General features: G+C 48.3%; 1 protein-coding gene across 1 annotated transcript in view; it reads left to right on the top strand.

The window, feature by feature from the left end:
• The window catches only part of LIPC (lipase C, hepatic type), a 137,168-nt gene that overhangs the window by 100,761 nt on the left and 13,994 nt on the right, over positions 1-22,413 (top strand). The window contains exons 2-6 of the mRNA XM_066276590.1: positions 5,594-5,781; positions 8,849-9,031; positions 9,533-9,650; positions 12,650-12,883; positions 15,571-15,816. Of these exons, the coding sequence (XP_066132687.1) occupies positions 5,594-5,781; positions 8,849-9,031; positions 9,533-9,650; positions 12,650-12,883; positions 15,571-15,816 (969 nt within the window). The remainder of the gene's footprint in view (positions 1-5,593; positions 5,782-8,848; positions 9,032-9,532; positions 9,651-12,649; positions 12,884-15,570; positions 15,817-22,413) is intronic.

The raw sequence follows: 22,413 nt of genomic DNA, 5'->3' as shown, positions 1-22,413 counted from the left end.
AATTCTCATAGATTCAAATATATATTGATGTGTAAAAATGGTCATCAGAGCACCACTTGTGATAGGAAAAAAGGAACCTGGAAACAGCCTACCGGTAAGCGGCCAACGATAATGGAACAAGGAAGCGAACTCTGGCACTTTTCCAAAGCATGTTTTTGAAGAATTTTAATGCTAGAAGAAATTATCATGAAGAAGAAATGATCATGACAGGTGGAAAGGGATATAAGACCATTCATATAATATGACCTCAATTATAGATACTCCAAACAAATATCCATGAAACAAATATCTTGTATAACAGAAGATTGGAAGGAAATATTCCAAATATTACTTGTGTTTTCTTCTGAACAGTAAGATGCTTTATTCACTTTGGCATTTTTCAGAGTGTATATATACAATTAGCATGTGTTAGTTCTATAACTAAACACATTAAATATAAAACATTTAAAAAGCTACTACAATACCACCACAACAACAACACATACACACACACACACACACCAAAAAAAAAAAAACCACCCAACAAGATGAGGTCCCAGACGAGGTCAGCAGCAAGGGCAGAGAAGATAATCCTGAGTCTGAGTCCTCAATATTTGATGACCCTAGTGGGTTGCCAAGGGGACAGAAAGAGCATTTCAGGACAGCTCTAAGGTTTCTAGCTTGAGAAATTATATGGACAAATGATGATGTTACAAACCACAATAGGAAATGTAGAAAGAAGGTAGAAGGATGAGTAGGGAGGGAAGAAAACTAATCCAGTTCGGTCTCACTGAGTTTGCAGCATCAAAATTTCCCCAGGTAGAGAGGCCCAGTGCCGGGCTAAAGCCTGGGCAAGAGAGTCAGTAAAAGTATGAGTGTGGGCAACAGTGGTGGGTCCTTGAAGCCATGGCTTAGCTGAGGATGATCCAGTACTCGAGTGCTCTGTGAAGGGGACAACCACACTGTCATGGAGGTCCAGACACACAGGCTCTAGCGCTCCACCTCTTCCACCCCACATGTGACCTGAAGCAGTCCCTGCCTCCCTCAGTCACGGGACTACTGCTAGATTACAGTGAAGAGCTCTGCAGATATTCACTGTGACTTAAATGTTGTTGGCGTTGTGGCCACTGCTTCCATTGAGGATTGCAAACCAGTCTCAGAATCAACCACATCAAATATGTTCCTTTGTAGGAATGACGTTGAAGACAATGGCCACTGGCTCACTCAGTGAACTTTTTTAACAATAACCCACAAGGGAACTATCGCAGGCTTCGGGACCAGGAAAGTGTGTGAGCAACTAGACACAATGAATCCTATAACTTGCTCCTGTTTCCCTTTTTGATTTGGCCAATAGGAAGCTTGGAACAAAATCTGTGGCCCATCTCCAACACTCTTATAGGATCACATACTGTGCATGTTAGGGTGCTAAGCTATTAACATGTACTCTTGCTTTACTGTCTTTATTTTCTCTTGGTTCTTATTTCTTCTACCATGAACTATTGCGAACAACTTAAAAAGTCAAACATTTTCTTCCATGTCATGCCCATCAGTTGATTTCTATTCTCCCTGTTAAAGCAGAGTAAATAAGCACAAGGCAGAATTGGTCCTGTGGGAGGAACTGGGATAAATTTTCACAGAAAGGGTTTCACAGGTCAAAAGTGCAAGATGCTGGATGTGCCCGTCTGTACTAACTTTAACCACACAGACCTACATAGCTGCTAATTATGTGCCAGGAACTGTTCTGAGCTCTTCACAGATATCTTCTTATTTAATCCTTATAATGTCATGAGATAGGGACTATTTCTATCCCCGTTTACTTTCAGATAGTCTTCTTAGCATTCTACTCAGCTTTCCTGAAATGAAGGAAGATATAGCTATTCAGCCACTGAACAAAAGAAAATTAGTTACATTTAGCACCAATGCATAAACGGATGACCAATCAAATATCAGCCTATGCTCTGAGATCTGGATTCTTCAGATACCTCATTGCTCACTAAGCATTCACTGGGCATCTACCAGCACAGCCCTCCGAGGGTTCACAGCCTGGTGGAGAAAACACCTCAAACCCAAACAAATAAAATTACCAGGCCACACAACAAGGATAATAAGATCTAGGAAGGGCAGCAAGAGAAAGTAATTATCTCTGGCAGATGAGAAGGCTTCCTGGAGGGGGTGATATGTAAGAACCATTTTAATGGATGGACCAGAGTTCAGAGGGGACCAGCAGAGAGGGAGGAGGAAGTGAAATTGAGAAGGCGTGGGGGTGTGAAATGGCACTTGGGGGAGCTACTGGCAGTCTGGGATAGCAGGAGAACAGAGAGAGGGGAGGAGTTGGGAAGGAGGGACTCTCACTTAGGTGGTCCCTCCTAAGTGACCACCTAAGTGGGTTTTGGCTGCTTAAAGTCACTAAAGGATCTAATAGTCATTTCTGTTCTAGAACGACTCTTTGAGCAGCAGTGAGAAGACAGATGATGAAACCAAACATAGGGTGTTGCAATAAACCAAACAAGAAACAGCGTGCACCGGAACTAGGGCACTGGGGTCCAAGGGTGTTTGGGAACCCACAGCTTTGGACTGATTGGCAGGCAGGTGCGAGAGTTCAAGGTGACACCCTGACTTCTGACTTAGACTACGGGAGGGCAGTGCAAGCCATGAAATAGGGAGCACAGACTGGGAGCACATTTGCAGGGTCAAGGATAAGCTCAGACAGCCCCTAAGCGTAGGGAAGCCGAACTAGGCAGCAGCAATCTCCCTCATTATCTCAGAGAAGTTATTTAGAGTCTCACTCACATCTCCTTTTAATAAAACATGATGCATTTCATCTGTCATCTTAGTGAAAAAGCATTGCCTTCTGCTGAGAATTAATAACCTTCCAAATTAATAACCTTTGGGTAGGAGAATTGGTTTCATTAAAACTTCCCCTGGCACTTTTTAAGTTCCTATCTCTCAGTCCTGCCGCTGTCCCCTAAAACCAAGAGTCCGAGACTTAGCATTTGAGAAGCCTGGATGTTATACTCAGAAAGAACGACCGGGGTCCTTAGTAATTGGACTGAGTTTAATTCACAAACAAAAACTGCTTATATGTCCTGTGTCTGCTCCTCAGCCATAGGAGAGCCCACCCTCTGCTGGAAGAGAGGTTGGTTTCCCTGATTCCTAACCTTGGCAGAAAAGATGTCAGCCATCTTGGGGTGCCATGACCCTGGAAACATGCCATCTCCCCGAGCTTCCTCCAGCCCCTGCGCAGAGGTGTGTGTATTTGGTGACACCATGCCCTAAGCAGCTGTTGGGCTGCCTCGCAGAGTTGGGTGACTGCCCACCCCCATCCTAAAGTGGTTCAGGGACAGGGCAAGGCTCTCCCAAAAGACAGGCTAGAAAGCCTTTCAGAAAAACTAGAAACAGTGAAATCTTAAAAGCAATCTTTCTCTCCCTCCCCCAACCCTGCACAGTCTTTGAAAAATTCCAAATGGATATTCATTTATCCTTTTCTGCTGAAAACTCTTTGGCAGCAGCCTATCGTAGAATATAAAGTCCAGACTCCTCAGCATCCCAGGGCCCCCCACCCTCTGAATGCTCAGCTTTGTCTCCTGCCTCCTTGTGCCCACAAGATCCCATGCCTCTGAGCCCTTACTCAGCTGTCTCCTCAGCCTGGAAAGCCCTACTCCCTCCCACTGCCCACCCATCACCTACACCTACACAGAAGCCCTCATTCATCCTTCAAGACCAGGATCGGCACTACTTTCCCTTTAAAGTTCTCCTGAATGCCACGCCCCTATCAAGCAAAATTTGCCACTCCCTTTATGATCCTCTCCTACCAGCCCTACTTGGTCCATGCCAGGCTACGTGATATGATGTGTCTGCAAGTGACAACAGGACAAATCCCTAAGCATAGGACATAAGAGACTGCATAGTGTTATCTAAATAATATGCTCTAGCCCTGGCCGGTTGGCTCAGCAGTAGAGCGTCGGCCTAGCGTGCGGAGGACCCGGGTTCGTTTCCCGGCCAGGGCACACAGGAGAAGCGCCCATTTGCTTCTCCACCCCTCCGCCGCGCTTTCCTCTCTGTCTCTCTCTTCCCCTCCCGCAGCCAAGGCTCCATTGGAGCAAAGATGGCCCGGGCGCTGGGGATGGCTCTGTGGCCTCTGCCTCAGGCGCTAGAGTGGCTCTGGTCGCAACATGGCGACGCCCAGGATGGGCAGAGCATCGCCCCCTGGTGGGCAGAGCATCGCCCCTGGTGGGCGTGCCAGGTGGATCCCGGTCGGGCGCATGCGGGAGTCTGTCTGACTGTCTCTCCCTGTTTCCAGCTTCAGAAAAGTGAAAAAAATAAAAAATAAAAAAATAAAAAATAAATAAATAAATAAATAATATGCTCTAAGGCCCTGGCCGGTTGGCTCAGCGGTAGAGCGACGGCCTAGCGTGCGGAGGACCCGGGTTCGATTCCCAGCCAGGGCACACAGGAGAAGCGCCCATTTGCTTCTCCACCCCTCCGCCGCGCTTTCCTCTCTGTCTCTCCCTTCCCCTCCTGCAGCCAGGGCTCCATTGGCTGGGGCGCCGGGGATGGCTCTGTGGCCTCTGCCTCAGGCGCTAGAGTGGCTCTGGTCGCAACATGGCGACGCCCAGGATGGGCAGAGCATCGCCCCCTGGTGGGCAGAGCATCGCCCCTGGTGGGCGTGCCAGGTGGATCCCGGTCGGGCGCATGCGGGAGTCTGTCTGACTGTCTCTCCCCGTTTCCAGCTTCAGGAAAATGAAAAATAAATAAATAAATAAATAATATGCTCTAGTCCAGGGGTCCCCAAACTTTTTACACAGGGGGCCAGTTCACTGTCCCTCAGACCATTGGAGGGCCGGACTATAAAAAAAAACTATGAACAAATCCTTATGCACACTGCACATATCTTATTTTAAAATAAAAAAACAAAACGGGAACAAATATAACATTTAAAATAAAGAACAAGTAAATTTAAATCAACAAACTGACCAGTATTTCAATGGGAACTATGCTCCTCTCACTGACCACCAATGAAAGAGGTGCCCCTTCCGGAAGTGTGGTGGGGGCCAGATAAATGGCCTCAGGGGGCTGCATGTGGCCCGCGGGCCGTAGTTTGGGGAACCCTGCTCTAGTCACTGTCTCCTTGGCATAAGGATATTGAAGTCACATGCTCTAGTCACTGCCTCCCTTAGCATAAGGGAATTGAAGTCAGAGAGACGTGGGTCCGAATCCTAACTTTACCACTACTAGCAGTGGTGTGCCTTTGGGTGAAACCCTTGTCCTCCCTGAGCCTCTGTTCCTATTGTCTCTCCCATGTTCCTACTGTCCTAGAGTTGCTCTAGTTTCTGACTGGCTGGTCTTATAGTCACCAGGCTGGCAGGATGGAGAATGGCCCCCTCCACCTCTGTGTGGGGTCCTCCTCTGTCACCCTTCATCACCTTCTAGGAGAAAAATGGCCGTGCTCCTGGATATGATCTTTGAGGTTTCCCAAAGCTATACGTCATGACTATCTCCAGCGCCTCACAGGAACCCAACTGGCTGGTGTTTTTCAAAACCTCTGGGTTGTCCCAGAGCTGGCAGAGGTGGAGCAGCTGCCAGGTTAAGCACTGTCTCCAATCTTGCCTTCCAGAGCCACCTGGAAGAAGATCTCGAGCTGATGAAAGAAAGGAGCTGCTGCAAGAGACGAAAACCAGATTCCTGCTCTTTGAAGGGGAAACGGACGAGGGCTGTCAGATTCAGCTCCATCACCCAGACACGTTACAGAAGTGCGGCTTCAACTCCTCTCTGCCGCTGGTGATGATAATCCACGGGTGGTCGGTAGGAAATGCTGACATGTCTTTTTTCTCTCTGCTTTTACGTTTTCTTTTTCTTTTTTTCTTCCTAGTGTGTTCAATTTTAATAAAAGATAGGGAGCTAGTGATAACTTCATGAATAATATTTGTAAAGCACATTCTAATTTTCCAAGCACTTCCCCACACATTATCTCATTGATTATCGCAATTCCATGAGCAAGGAGGGAGGGGAAAGCATAATTATCTCCACATTTCCGATAATAAAATATAACTCAGAGAAGTCGCACAGCACGTGAGGGTCCTCAGGGACTGCAGCCCACTCAGGTGGAGCTGCACATCTCACAAGAGGAGGCAGGGAGTCGAAAGGCATAATCTCCCAATGAACCGTTGTTGTAACTGTCAGGATTAAATTCAGTTGCAAATAACAGAAACCCATTGGCAGTGGTTCAGATATGTTTGTTTCCATTTTATACAACAATCCAGTGATATGTAATCCAAAACTGGATAAATGGCTTTGGTCAATAATGTCCTCAAGGACCCAGTTTATTTCCAGCTTACTACTCTACCATCCTTAAATGTGGCTCTCGTCCTCATAGTCCAAGATGGCTGCTAGAGCACTAGCCATCACATCTTTATTCCAGGTAGTAAAGGGTGCATACAACGGAGTCAAAGAGCAGGCTTTTTTAACAACAATTTTATTGAAATATAATTCACAAACCATATTATTTATCCATTTAAAGTGTACAATTCAATGGCTTTGGTATAAAAGAGTAAAGGGGGGTGGTTTTTGTTTTTTGTTTTTTATGTTAGCTTCCCAGACGCATCTGTGAGATGCTTCCAATCACATTTCATGGTCATATCTAAAAGGAAAGGTGACTGAGAAAGTGTGGCCTTTTAGAGATGCTAAAAATTCTATTACTGTGAAAGATAGGAAGAGAGGATGTTGTGGGCAATAGCTGAAGTCAAACTAAGTGAGGCCTTGTCTCCAAGAGGAAATTCTGACTCCCTGGGTACCAGCCCACCCACAATTTGAAGTTCAATCCACAAGATAAAACTTTTAGGATTTAGGGTCTATTCCATGACCTGGAAACCCTTCCTGCCATCTAGTTGGAAATGCTCCTGAAACCCTCATCTAGTCTCCCTTAGAAAACAGATACCCATACACCACACTTTCAGCATGCTTTCTCCAAGAGCCTGCTCTATGCAGATTCACAACCTGACATGAGCAGTCCCCATGCCTGGCCCTGTGGAATAGCAGGAAGACACATGATACCATGGGGTGTAGCCACAAAGGTGGTTCCTTCTATGGCCATCCCAGGATAGCACAGAGGATCCTGCAGCTGCTAGCAACTTCACCACAGGATTCAAAGGGGTCCCACTCCAAAGAAATGTGGTTTGGCAGTGAAGGTGGTAGGGAGTTTTTCTGCCCCTAGAGAAGGGATCTGAAATATATGGAGGCCCTACTGGTGGTAGGCTCTTCACATGCAATCCCCACTTTCTGCTTTTCTTCCCACATCCTGCTTTGCCCACACTCTCTCTGCCTCTCCTCACTCTCCCTGCCTCCCCTCACATTCCCCTCACCTCACCTGCCTCCTCCTCATCTCTCCCTGCCTCCAGAATTGCTTAGAGCTTCTTCCACGGACCATGTGACTTCTCTCCTCTCGACCAGCTTTATTCTTTCCCTCTCCTCCTGCAGGATAGTATTCATTATATATTAGACGCTCCAAAAATTCTTGTTAACTGAAACAAGGACTGAATAAATATCTTGTTTATAAATGCAACACGAAGTAGCAGGGTCCTCTTACCAGGGTCCTTTTACCAGAATGAGCTTTTCAGTCTCAAACTCTTGTCCAGATAGTAATACATCTGCCATTACGGGTAATAATAACAAAAACAGCAGCAGCAGCAGCAATAACTAACATTTATTGAGTGCTTATTATGTTTCAGGCACTGTTCTTAGTGCTTTGCATCTAGTGCTTGATTTCATCTTGCAACGATCCTGAAAGAAAGGCATTATTATTATCCCCATTTTCCAGATGAAGAAACTGGGACACAGAAATGTTGAATAACTTGCCCAAGGTCACTCAGCAAACAGTTGGGAGGATCTGGATTTGAAGCCAAGATGCTACATCCACATAGAAGGCCCTGGGGAAACATTTGTTAAATGAACGGAATTTACACTGGATGACATGCCAAGCCATCAGCTTTGCTCTTCCCTTCTGTAGCCTCGTCTTCAGTCACGCCTGCTTTTTCTCCTCTCCCCAGATGTCCCACACTGTCCCTTGGTGATTCTGAGCCTCTGCACATGCTCTTCCTTCTGCCTGGAATGCCCTAGACCACCCCTTCAACCACCACCACATTCACCTGCCTTCCCTTATTCTTCTAGGAGAACTCTTGTTTATCCCTTAAGACATAGCATAATGTGAACCTGTCAGCAGTGCCCTGCAAATAGGCTCTCAAACAAGGTACATGCATAGAACAATTTCCCCCAAACATTGATTGAGCTCCTACTGTGTTGTGGCCCATGCTGCTAGTCTCTCTATAGCAAGCAGAGTGCAGTGAGGGAGAGGCGAGGGAATGCCGTGGGGTCAGGGCGGTGGAGCAGCCTCCGGAGGAGCTGGTGGGGGCGCCGACCCTCAAAGCAGGGGTCAGCTTTCAGGACCTGATTTACACAGATGTTTCCATTGTTTTAAGGCTTGGAAAGTCCCAAATAGGGACATGGTAAGAAATGGTTCTCAGTTGAGGGCTGGGGGTGATAGCCCTCAACAAACACATGGCAAAGTCGAGAATGTTTTTGGTTTTTATAACTGAGGGCAGGGGGTGCTGCTGGCATCTCACAGATGGGGGCTAGAAAGGCTGCTGGGCCTCCTACAAGCACGAGACAGCCCCACAACAAAAAGTATCTATCCCAAATGATACCAGTGCTAAGGTCGGGGAACCCCTTGTGAAACCCTTTCTCTTGAAGAGAAAGCCCCAGTGTTAGCCAAGAATTGGAGAAGAAACAGAAGTGAACGGGGAAAGAGAGGAAACCGGTGCAACGCTCCCCCTGTGCCCTCCCGGTGAGGCTGACCGCGCTGTGGGCCCACCCTCAGGTGGACGGCTTGCTGGAAAGCTGGATCTGGAAGATGGTGGCCGCGCTGAGGTCGCAGGTGGCGCAGCCGGTGAACGTGGCGCTGGCAGACTGGCTCACTCTGGCCCAAAACCACTATGTCATTGCCGTCCGCAACACCCGCTTTGTGGGCCAGGAGGTTGCAGCTCTTCTCCGGTGGCTAGAGGTAAGGTCTCCCTTCCTGTCCCTTCTCTCCCTTCTGCTAAGACCAAGCAAATCAAGCTGGTCCCCGACAGCAACCCAGAGAGAACCACTTCTGCTAAGCTGGCAGGAATGGGAAGGCCAGGACCAAGACCGGGCCCAGGGCTCTCTCCACTGCCTCGTGTGCACCCCTAGTTTGTAGAATCATCTTCTCCCCCCACCCGGCCCACTATTCCTTCTATACTCACCCTTTGGATGTGCTAAGGGAACTAAACACACCTTGTAAGCCACCAAACCCTACACAGATGAATGGGATCACTTGGAGGCAGCATGACCAGGCAGGGCCCCAGGGCGCTGAGCCTGAAAGGCTAGAGGCCAGCAGGTGAGAAACCAGTTTAGGTCTGGAGTGTGAAGGAAGCACCTCCTTCGCCATCTGGTGCAAAAAGCAGGGTGGAGCCTGAACAAGCTGGACCCACACGGGCAGCAGCTTTTCTCTTCCTGCAACCATCTTCCTGCTGTCTTGCAGGAGTCTGTTCAATTTTCTCGAAGCAATGTTCATCTAATTGGGTACAGCCTGGGTGCACATGTCTCAGGATTTGCTGGCAGCTATATCGGCGGAAAGCACAAGATTGGAAGAATTACAGGTAACCATGCCTGATAACTAACAACTGTAATCTCCCAACTGCACTGGGGCATGGACCATGGGCTTGCTTTTCCAACAGTCTCCTATGAACACGCACGCACCCCACCCCACCCAACCTCCCCACCCCCCTCCCCCCGCCACAGCTTCCTTTGCGCTGTCTTGGTGCTCGAGGGAGGACTTGCAGCGCTGTCTGAACCGTGAGCGCTGTCATAGAGGGCTCTTCCCAGAGAATCCAGGATCGCAGCCTCCATTCCTACTGCCTTCCCTCAGGTGAATACCTCTCACAGGCAGGCCAAACAGAACCTAAAAAACTAGACTTATTGTACATTTTTATAGCAGGAAGGAGTTTATTTTTTTCAACCTAGAGTTTAAAACACCCAATGTGAGTTCACATTAAAAAATCAGAGCCCTGGCCCTGGCCGGTTGGCTCAGCGGTAGAGCGTGGGCCTGGCGTGCGGGGGACCCAGGTTCGATTCCCAGCCAGGGCACATAGGACAAGCGCCCATTTGCTTCTCCACACCCCCCCCCTCCTTCCTCTCTGTCTCTCTCTTCCCCTCCTGCAGCCAAGGCTCCATTGGAGAAAAAATAGCCCAGGCACTGGGGATGGCTCCTTGGCCTTTGCCCCAGGCGCTAGAGTGGCTCTGGTCGCGGCAGAGCGACGCCCCGGAGGGGCAGAGCATCACCCCCTGGTGGGCAGAGCGTCGCCCCTGGTGGGTGTGCCGGGTGGATCCCGGTCGGGCACATGCGGGAGTCTGACTGTCTCTCCCCGTTTCCAGCTTCAGAAAAATACAAAAAAAAAAAAAAAAAAATCAGAGCCCTGGTGGCCCTGGCTAATTGGCTCAGTGGATAGAGTGTCAGCCTGGCATGCAAACGTCCCAGGTTCAATCCCTGGTCAGGGCACACAAGAGAAGAGACCATCTGCTTCTCTTGCCCTCCCTCTCTTCTCCTCTCACAGTGAGTGGCTCGACTGGTCCGAGCATCATCCCAGATGCTAAAGATAGCTCAGTTGATTAGAGCATCGGCCCCAGACAGAGGTTACTAGGTGGATCCCAGTCAGGATGCGTGCAGGAGTCTGTCTCTCTATCTCTCCTCCTTTCACTTAAAAAAAAAAAAAAATCATAGCCCTAAATCTGCTAACATTAGCCATGTTCGGGCCTCAGTTTCTCCATTTGTGAAACACATGGGTCTTACTCTGGGACCCATTTGGGTTGCAGGAGAGAACTCTGAACCAAAAACCTCACCCCAAGCTCTATACCAACTTGGAAATGACCCAAGAAGAAAGACATGTAAGGATGCCTTTCCTCCCTGGTGTCCGTGACACCTACCTCACCCGCCATGTTGCCCCAGAGTTGCATTAGGAAAAACACACCTGATCAGATGGTTCCCTGGCCAAGTTCCCAAGGCCCACCAATTCTTACAATGGCCCAGCAAGGCCCTTCTCAGCGTAGTATCCCCAGAGCTCCAACTTCCCCTCCAGCAGTTCTTTCTTGGAGTTCTAGGCTTCTGTAACACCAGAGTTCTCTCTGCTTTACAAACCCACTGTGGCCTCTGTTGCTTCTGAGCCTTTGCGCATACTGTTCCCTCTGCCTGGAATATCTTGCCACCACTCACGTGCCCACCCAGCCCAGTCTACCCTTCAAACTCCTACCTACCCTTCAAGACTGAGCAGCTTCAACAGTATTTCACAGGCTAAAACAATCCAAAGGAAATTTAAGATGAAAGCATTGTTATGACCTTTTATTTTATCAAGTAAGAACATTTTTGGCCTTTACTCTCTCTCTATTGTTACTATTACTTCATAAAAGAGGACATTTATTTTAATATGAAAAAATAAATAGGAATAATGCCAGACATTTAAACCAAGTCAAATTTGTCATTATGAGAATCTTTTTTCTTTTTCTTTTTTTCATCTTGCTGGTGACTGGGGAGGCCTGGTCTCCAGACCAGTAGTGGTGTCCCCAGTGCTGTGATGTAACATTCAGTAGCTTGGGTGTGAAAAAACCTTCCACAGAAGATCCATGGGCCCATCCCCAAGGAGCCAGGCCTGAAGGCTGAGACAGAATCCCAGAGGCCGTATCAAGCAGCCAAGGACCTTCTGCACTCTGGCTAGTGTCATGGCCCACATCTGGCATTATTAGCCAGGCCTACACATCAGAGGCAGCAAGATGGCTAATTACTCTGTGGTTATCTTAAAGTCACCCTGATGAAAAAAGGAATAGAAATCACACCGAGACATTGATGAGGGCTGGAGAACAGGCAGTCCCATGGCCCCCTGTCCATTCCTTTGGCCCCGTCAGGGAGGAAAGCCAGGGCTGATGAGGGACATCAAAGGGACCCCCATAGAAGGTAGAGGAAGAAGGAGAAAAAACCTTGAGTATATAAATAATATAAATACCACCCCAGCTGCCATCAGGCAGGAGTTGCCACTTGTCTCCTGCAAATACATCTGTCACTTGGAGCAGTCCTGTTTGCTCACAATATTTTCACCAGGGAATAGTGATGTCCCAAGGCTGTTCTGGACATTCCAATGAAATGAAATTAGTGTAGGGGAAAAGCCAGCCTGTTTAAAGGAAATTATTGACTCCCTGCTGGCAAATAAATACTTTTTTTGACAGGTAGGTTAGAACTACTTACAATAAGCACAGTGGGTTTTTGTATGTAAACAGATGCTCTTAAAAGTTGCTTGAGAGGTACTCTAAGTTGATTTGCTTAAATAAATCAAGAATTCCCTCACAACCTTATATCTACCCCTAGAGAATTTCTACATACTTCTTTTTCCCACAGATAATGCCCACCCTGTGTTCAATTTTCAGCACTATGAATTACTATGGTTTGATGGCAAAAAAGCTGCAGCAAGATTTTTTAGAGAAAGACTATGCCCTAAGATTTTCTTCTTCCTGCTAGTTCATGAATGTGTAATAACATGAAAAAGCTAAAAAAGAGCACTTCTCTTCCCCTTCCCCTGTTTCCACCTAACCCTCACCCGTGCTTTCCTCGTAGGGCTGGATGCCGCGGGCCCTTTGTTTGAAGGAACTTCCCCCAGCGACCGTCTTTCACCAGATGACGCTAATTTTGTGGATGCCATTCACACCTTTACCCGGGAGCACATGGGCCTGAGCGTGGGCATCAAGCAGCCCGTAGCACACTATGACTTCTACCCCAACGGGGGCTCCTTCCAGCCTGGCTGCCACTTCCTAGAGCTCTACAGACATATTCCCACGCATGGCCTAAATGGTGAGGAAGAAGGCATGCCCAAGGGCACTGGCCTGTCTGCCACACACTTGCAATGGGGCCTCTGGATCCAGTGGATTCTACCATCCCTGTGGATTCTGGGAAGAGTTTGGCAAGGAGGCGGGCCCACCGTGTCACTCACCAAGTCCACTCAGAGAGAGGGCTTGTGAGAGTGGGTAAGGGCTGGTGTTCTTCCAGCAGGCCCCTCCTCTTATCAGACAGAGGTCCTGGAGCCCAAGCTCTGAGGATGGGCTGAGGGCACCACCGGGAGTACCCGACCTCTTACCCCCACTCGGTGCTGTCTCTCAGAGGGTAGTAACCCTTCTGAGAGTTGAGTTCTGATGCCTGTGGTTGTTCCACCTTCTCCAGAGGCTTCCTCACTCAGGCAGCTTCCACTACTCTGGCTCACATGGGGATCCATTTAATAGATCATGGCTTCTTAATTCTTGGTCTCACAAGAGTGCAAATAATTCTTCCACCTCTGTGAGGTTTAATCAGCTGATCCTCCAGGACAAGTACTGAGATTCTTTCAATTTGAAGTTCAGCTCTGAATATGTCCTCATGACTTCCTTCAGCTCAGGAAAAAAATCTGAATGTGGCCCTGGCGGGTTGGCTCAGTGGTAGAGCGTCGGCCTGGCATGCAGGAGTCCCAGGTTTGATTCCCGGCCAGGGCACACAGGAGAAGCGCCCATCTGCTTCTCCACCCTCCCCCCTCTCCTTCCTCTCTGTCTCTCTCTTCCCCTCCCGCAGCCAAGGCTCCGTTGGAGCAAAGTTGGCCTGGGTGCTGAGGATGGCTCTGTGGCCTCTGCCTCAGGCGCTAGAGTGGCTCTGATTGTGGCAGAGCGACGCTCCAGATGGGCAGAACATCGCCCCCTGGTGGGCATGCCGGGTGGATCCCGGTCAGGTGCATGCAGGAGTCTGTCTGACTGCCTCCCCATTTCCAACTTCAGAAAAATACAAAAAAAAAAAATCTGAATGTGGCATTATCTGGGTTGTGATCCCACTTCTCTCTCAAATCTGAAACATTAACATGTACATTGATAACATGCATGGGGTTAAAAAACAAAACTGTCAGTAAATAACACACTTTCCATAGACATTACAAATTTCTCATTATTATAAAATATTATCTTAATTAAAACACATGAATTCATTGTAAACCCACTGGAGACCCCCACCCTCACATACCCCTGTCTCTCCGCAGTCATCCAAAGATGAGCCGAGAACACACTCTTGTGATTACATCACCATGGTCACGTCTCTTGTATCAGGACAACCTTCACACTCGACATTATCTCATTCTGGCTGGACTCCCAGCCTTCCAGCCACCCAGGCCTGACAGAACCTTTTGGGAACTTCCCTCTCATTCCTGACACCTCCCTGGAGCCATCATCGCCTCTCTCGTTATCAGCAGTCCCCACCTGACTGTCCACCCAGCCTTCCTCCCAGATCTATACCCTCTGGAAGCTCAGCACAGACCTCAACATGGTATTTAGTAACCAGTTGCCTAGTAGATGCATTTCTGACCAATGAGTGCTATTTGCTCTTTTGTGCTAAACTTCTAAAGTAATGGAACCAAGTATATTTATTTAGCTTGCCCAACCTTGTTATGGGTTTCCTCCTTTTTTTTTTTTTTTTCACCATTATGTTGGAAAGAGATTCTGTTCTGGGGTGGTTCTCACAACTGTAACTGAATAGAAGGTAACTTGATAACTGCTCTGCCATGCTCACCACCTAGGTGAGGCTAGGTGAGCACAAGTGAGTTGGTGAATGTCTTTGAAGCTCCATTTCCTCACTGTAACAGCTGCCTCAGGGGCTGTATGATGCAGGGAGCAGAGGAGCAATAGCAGGTGCTCAACCAATGCAGCCACTAGTGGCCAAGAACAGAGATTACGACTCATGGGGAAAGTGCTTTTGGCAGTTACCTGTGCTCTCCCTTCACATTGGGTATTTCACAGGCTTATGGTGGCTCTGCAACATCCTTTGAGAATCATTTACTAAATATTGGGTGATGGTTTGGAGATTTAAAAAAAAAAAGTAGCTAAACCTCCTAAGCTTGCAGCAGGCATTAGGGCCCATGCAGACCTGGTCACTGGAGTGTGTTCTTCTAGAAGTCCCTCCCCAGGCTGGTATTACAGACCAGTGACCTCAGGGACATAATGTCTTCTTTGGGACAGAAGGTGGACATTGAACGAGAGGCCTCAGCTCTTACCAGACCGTTAGCTGAGCCACCAGAGGGCCTCGGCCCTCGTGTGCCGAGCTTTACTAAGGAGAAGAAGCATTCCACACAGGTCTTTTCCAGCTCACTTACCACCAAGGTGTCAGCCCTTGTGCATTTTTTGACCATCTGAGAAAGAAATATTTCTAAAAGGAATTATGCTATCTTGCTTTCTTAAATAACTTGATATTTTCATAGTGCCTTGGGGTTCCTTTTCAAACACCTACTATAATACACTGTGGTCGCAGGGCGCCTGGGACTATGACTCCACACCAAGTGACCCAGAGAGGTCTACTCTTCCTGAAGTTTTCCGTCACTGAAAACATGCACCATTGTCAGTGGGTCAACCTCAGCAACCCCCAGCCCTCCATGCCAATGCGCTGCTACTCCGCACTGAGAAACAAGATGACCCCTCAAGCTGAAGGTACTTTGGGTTAAAGGTTGATAACATCTTTCTTGCCCTGTGTTCCAGCCATCACCCAGACCATAAAATGCGCCCACGAGCGGTCGGTGCACCTCTTCATTGATTCCTTGCTGCACGCCAACATGCAGAGCACGGGCTACCTGTGCAATGGCATGGACAGCTTCAGCCAGGGCCTGTGCCTGGGCTGCAAGAAGGGCCGCTGCAACACGATGGGCTACCACATCCGCCAGCAGTGGCAGAGCAAGAACAGCAGGAAGCTCTTCCTGGTGACGCGAGCCCAGTCCCCATTCAAAGGTGAGTGCGGGCAGCCCAGAGCCTTAGCAAGGACAGGATGCAGCCTGCTGCCTGAAGGGTCGGAAAGTTTCCTGAAATCTTTTCCTGGAATGATATCAGGTTCTGTTTTAGTGTTTCTGAAACTTCAGAGATTCCATACAGTGATATTGGCAAGGCCTCTCTTTTCCCAAGAATGTGGCCACGGTGCTGCCAAGTGCTAAAAGAAAAGCCTTAATACTTTCTGGAACCGTCCCTGAGTTGACCTCATTTCAACCACTTTCACGGTCCCCTGAGTGATTATTTCGGCCAAGCAGGTCTCATCATCACAGGGACCGGGAGGTGACTCCAAACCCAGACTGGAACCCAGTGCTTTCATCTGCTTCTGACCTCCACAGAAAACCCGCCCCAGGCTGCATTTGCAGCCCCTTGGTTCCCCTACAGTTTGAATTAGCTGATCTTACAGGATATCATAGCCTGTCAGTCGGATCCTCACCTCAGGCAGAAACTGAGCCCTGAACCTCTCTGGGTTGAACAGGAGGTCAGAGAAAGGGCTGTGGCGACATCTTGGACTGAAACCAACAGAGAAATACTCCACTGGAGCCTAAATCTTCCTAGAGGGAACCAGGAGGCATCTGTTGCCATTAACATTTCTGCCTAATCCTTATAACAGTACATGAGTGATTTAACATCTTACTGTTTCCGAGCCCCTGCTTGCCGGCACTGGGAGGAGCCCGTGTTGTGCTGTTTGAGTATGACTGTGCAAACATTTGTATCTGCAGAAGGCGACTGCATGTCACCACTACTTTGCATTTGCACGGTGTTTTATGTAAATCAATGCAGCCATCAATTCCTTGTGGTGCCCACAGCAGCCACACAGGGTCAGCCTGGCTGGTTACTCTCTGTATGGCCAGGGGCTGCCATCGTGGCCATTCACATGCAGGTTCTCATTGAATTCCGGCAAATGGTAAAGAAATGGCAGAGTCAGAGGATGGTGGGCCATTCTGTTTATTGGTGTCTCACCAAGACAGGCAAGCCACAAGAGAAGCCAAGGGAAAAGCAGAAAACCTGCTTTTTCCATAGAGGGCAAGGGATCAGGGAGACCTCTGCAATGCTGATAGCAGGAAACGAGAGAGCAAGAGCCTCTGGTCTGCCTCATTTTATAGTGTAAAAAATTAAAGCCTTTAAGCCAATATACAAATAATGAAGTATACATTATTATGTATCTCTGATACAAAGCCACATATCTGAGGCATAAATGGGATTCCTCATAAGAGTGCACCACCCCCTATCATGCAACAGTCAAGGGTGTGGGGAAAAGCTTAGTTTTGAGAAGACCTTAGTATTAGAAGGGAGAGAAAGGCTTAGTCTTAAAACTAAGTCTTAGGCTATAATGATTTTGCCAACTTACAGCCTGTCCCCCACACCCAAAGCGAGCAAACATATACATCATATTTACAAACTTATTTGACCAACACTATCCCATGTTAAGAGGAGAGCAAAACTTAGATGGGGTGACCTACCCAGGGCCTGGAGGGAGGCCTAGCACCCAGGTGCATACGACGCCCAGTGCAGTGCTCCTTTTTACTATCAGGCCCCAAGTTCAGTCTCCCAGGCGACTTATTTTTTAGGCATGGGATTCCTCTGTTTATCAGAACTTTTGCTCTCCAAACAGATTTCCCTTCCCTGAGCCAAGCCAGCCCAGGAATGACAGAAATCCGTTGTGGGCAGTTGGTAGCCTCTGAGAATACTTGGAGTGAGGGGCAGGATCTTTCCCACCTGAGGGGCCAGCGGGTCCCCTCTGCTCTCTGTGCCTTCAGGGTGGAGGAGCCAGTAGTGTCTGTGAGCAGGTGAGGGAATTTGGAAGGTCTCCTGCTTCGGGGAGCTCCCCAACCACAGGCTGCGGATCAGACACTTGCTCATCTGGGCTAACCAGCTCCTCTTTCAAATGGCGAACCTTACCTGGAGTGATGAAGGCTCTCCGCTCACCTGTCACTGGGTCTACTCTAACCCTGGAGTGGTAGCATTGGAGAGGCTGCTCAACCCTGCCAACTTTGCAGGCTGGGAAACTGAGGCCCAGATGGGCAAAATCATTTGCCCAGGATCACAAAGCAGAGTCCTGGCAGAGCCACCATTTAGACCCAAACCTCCAAACAACTAGCTGAGTGATTGTTTTTTGCCCCAGTCACCTGCCCTGGTCTGTTTGTGGGGGTGCAGGAGGCAGGAGAGGAGAAGGGGAGGGGTTTGCTTTCTCCTTGAGATCAGCTGGGAAGAAGGCTCAGTTTCTGCCATCCGGGCCTGGGCTGTGCATTTGAAGTGAGGAGCTGGGTCCAGCCTAAGGAGAGCTGCTGGGGGCTTGGAGGTGGGGCAAGGAGGAGAGTGTCTGCAGAAAGATAAGGGGGGAGAAAGTACAGTAGGCACAAGCCAGGCTGAGTTCCACCCTCTAGCCAAGGCCCCGGGTGCCCGACCACCTCCTGCTGCTGGTGTGAGCTCCTTTTCTATTAAAAAGACCAAAGAATCACATTAGGGCAGTATAACTCATACAGCAGCTACCAAATCTGATGTGATTACTTGTTCATTTCTTCTTCAAAGATTAATTGAGCCAGGCAGGGTAGGCAGAGTCCCTACCCCAGGGGACTTGGGGAAGACCAACCCCCTGCCGTGCAGTATGTGCTCAGTGCCGTCCCAGGTAAACAGGCCACGAGTCCCTTGGAGACAACACTTGGGTCTCTTTATTGCCAACTACCCATCTAGAAGGCCTCCAGGCCCGGTGATTATGGAGCAGGATTACAGGGCAGGACTGCCTGAAACTGGTCAGAACCCACACCTCCGCCCCTGACAAAGGTTCCAGTGATATGCTGGGGCCTGCACTGTACCCTCCCCTTCTCAGGCACCTCCAACTTCTCCCCAGTTCTGCCTCAGTCCTTCCAGTAAGCCAAGTCCTAATCTGCTCGCTGGTGGGGGGAGCAGCCCTGCGGTCACACCAAGCTGCCCTGGGAACGGCTGAGAAGTACACTCAGGTGAGACTTCACCTGCTTGGAAGTGGCTGCTCACCAGGATGCTGCCATCTGTTTAATGCTATGTCATCCAATATGGGAGCTGCCCCAGTAGAGCCCAAGCTCTACCTCAATCAGGTGGCCCTGATTTGACTTCCCCGTGCAGTGGGACACTCCTGCTGCTTGTCAGCAGGGCTGGCAGCCTCTTGAGACTACTCTTGAGGCGGCTATGAGGATGCTACTTCTCAGTGCCGACACTAACTGCCACAGGAGGAAAAACACGAGACCAACACACAAAGTTAGTTGCAAGAATCAAATAGGCAATTTATTACTCACAAATCCTTTTGGCGTGCCAGGGTACAGCTTAAGGGGGACCCGTCGGCATGCTCCTCTCGGCTATCTTTGGTCAGAGCTCAGAGCTGCGTGGAGACTGTTGATGTTCACTTTGGAGTCTGGGCAACTACCTCAGCAGGGGAGCCCTCAACTTTAGTACCTTTCTGGCCAATGCCTTCTAACAGGTGTCAATCTGCAGGATTATCACCTCAAACCACCTTTTTGGGGAGTTCCTCACAGGGAGCCCTTTGTTAATCTACTGAAATGTCACATCAAGCCACTTCTTATCTATGTGTAACTTCACACGCACACTAACTGGGCCCTGCTCAAAAGTCAGAGTCTGTTTATCACATCTGCACACACTATATTAATTCCTATCCAGATGGCATAACTTTATTTAATTTCCTTAATTAATTTTAATATTATATCTTAATTACTTTTATATATCTTCCATATTTTTTTATATTTCTATCTATTTAATTACTATAACATTATATTACTACAACAGTAGCCACTAACCATATGTGGCTATTTAAATTAAATAAAATCAGAAATTCAATTCCTCTACCACACTAGCCACCTTCCAGGCACTCAAATACATGGTCGCTGTATCAGAGAGCACAGAAATAGATCTTCATGGATGGTGCTAGCATGCAGCCTTTAATCTAAGCCACTATAACTACCTCCTTCTCCACCCACCACGGCCATAATCATCTCTGAATTGGCCCCCAAAGTCTGTTTCACTGCCGGCCCCCACCCTCGCGTTTGATGAATATGTGTCAATTTGTAAAAGAACGGACTTGCCCAACCCTGGTTACAGAGAAGCCATGATCCATATTTTTCAAGGACATCGAATTGTACTAAATATTTTAGTGCAGGGTCTGGCTGGGCATAACAAAAATCGCCTCCGGTTAGTTTCACAAAGGATGACTATCTTGGCCCTCATTCCTCTGGCACCCAAGACATCTTGACAAAACCATCAAAGGATCTATTTTCTACAGCCGTGGGTCCGCCTCTGGCGAGTAAACACTGGGCGGGTGCGGCCATAGCTGCCGGGACCCGGGAAACAGTCGCTGAGTAAAACGGGGAAACTTATCACCCATTGCTATTCTCAAGTCTCTCAGGAAGAATCTTGACCAGTTTGGGAGCCAGTTTTTTAAGAGAGAGGGGAGGGAAATAAATCCACATTGAGTAAATATGCTAAGCAAGCACCTTATCTAATTAGTCCTAATTAGCAAGTCAGATGAGGCAGTGGGTGAAAGGGAGATTACTGGTGTTTATGGAGGCCTCCATCTAGGCACCATGCTGGATGTGCTGCACGAATTATCTCACTTATTATTTAATCCTCTCAACAACCCAAAGAGACAGATCAAGAGATAGGTGACAGAGACAGGGATGGGTGGGGGTGGGATTGATTAGTTTTCCAGTAAATAAATTGAGATTTAAAGAAGTTAAATCTTCCCAGAGTCACACCACTTGTGAGCAGCAAATGCACTGTGTGACCCCAGGTCTCCAACTCCCTGCTGCTGCCCCTTTCACTCCACCTCCCCACCTCTCCCTCTCTGCCTTCTGCTGGGTACTCATCCAGTGGTGAGAAATGGCTTCTAGTGCTGCCCACCTGGTAAGAGCACTTTTTTCTTCTGGTTGGTGAGATGACCGGCCAGAATGTGACTTGGGGAGTCGGTGTGTCTTTGGCTTTTCTCAGCTACTTCTTAGGAAGGTCTTCACTGATTTCCAGGGAGAGTTCCAGAAGCAGCAGTACATACAGGAGAGAGTGTGCAGGCTTCAGATTAGGACAAGGAGTGCCCAGAATTGGGCTATGCTGCAACCACATATGTGACCTTGACCTAGTGTCAAAACCTAGATGGGCCATGAAGTGCTTGTGTGTGGGTAAGCGTGGGGTGAACCACTAAAACTGGCATCTACGCGTGGGGCTCAGAACCATGCCTGGTCCATCCAGTGTGGAGGAAGGGAACAGGTGTCACTGGTTTAACACCTTCTAGAAGCCAGGCACTTTCACACGTGCTGTCTCATCCTACCCTCACAACTACCCATAATGGGGGAACACTTAAGCCCATTTTTAAAAGGAGGAAACAGCTTCAGAGAGGCTCTGCATGCTCACCACCATGTAGTGATAAGTGGCAGAGTTAGACTGCAAGCTAAGGCCCCTGCCCCTCATTGATGACTCTTATTGTCATCCCATAAAGAGTGCCCACAGCCCAAACAGTGGGCAGCAAGACACCAGTCAGCCAACACCCTTTATACCTCACACTCACACTCTTCTTACCCCCACCACCACATGTACCATATTTCCCCGTGTATAAGACACCCCCATGTGTAAGACGCACCTTAATTTGGGGGCCCAAAATTTGAAAAAAAAATGTATTACATAAAGTTATTGAACTCAAGTTTTATTCATCATAAAATTCATACAACTCCTCATCACTGTCAAAACTCCCATCCATTAGCTTGTCCTCAACTGTGTCTGATGACGAATCACTGTCTTCAACAATGAGCGCAAAAACAAGCACAAAAAAGCAGGAAATGGAAGTTTAAAATCTACAACCACTGTATAAGACACACCCAGTTTTTAGACCCCAAATTTTTTGAAAAAGGATGCACCTTATACATGGGGAAGTATGGTACACATGACACACCATTGCTTGGCCTTCACACACACACACACACACACACACACACACATCCTATGTCTACCCCTAGCAGAAGGGCAACTACCCACAGAAGGGCAAGCATCCAATCTTGTAACATTGGGCATCACTTAAATGGGGGGTTACTGTTAAGCCCAAATGTACCTACCACCACCCTCAGCACATATGCACATATACATATGCTAACAAAACCACTCGCCCCTTCTCTTTCTCCTTTGAGCCTGTTCTGAGTTCATTCAGCCTGCCCCCACCAGTGCCAGCCACCTCAAGCAGTGGCCTTCTGCACAGCACCATCTGTGGGACTCTCAGTCCCATGATCTTCAGCCTCCCTCTTGGGTTAGAGGCATTTCAGATTTGGTGCAAGGCCTCGGTGCTGCAAGAAGACACGAGAAATCTCATTCCTACTGACTCCATGAAAGAAAATCAATACATAGGGGGGAAAGGGCCTCTTTGATGTTTGCAAAGAGAGTCATACTATCTCCCAGAGCCAATATTTAATGATTCAGATTCATTTTTTCCATGAGACCAAAAAAAAAAAAAAAGGAATAAAAATGTTCTCTCTTCATAAATTTCACAACCTGATGCTCACGATGGCTGCCTTGTGAAAATAAATTTAAGCTGGC

Source organism: Saccopteryx bilineata, chromosome 4 (genome assembly GCF_036850765.1).
Source record: "Saccopteryx bilineata isolate mSacBil1 chromosome 4, mSacBil1_pri_phased_curated, whole genome shotgun sequence".
Classification (NCBI taxonomy): domain Eukaryota; kingdom Metazoa; phylum Chordata; class Mammalia; order Chiroptera; family Emballonuridae; genus Saccopteryx; species Saccopteryx bilineata.
This window is presented reverse-complemented; position numbering and strand designations above follow the sequence as displayed.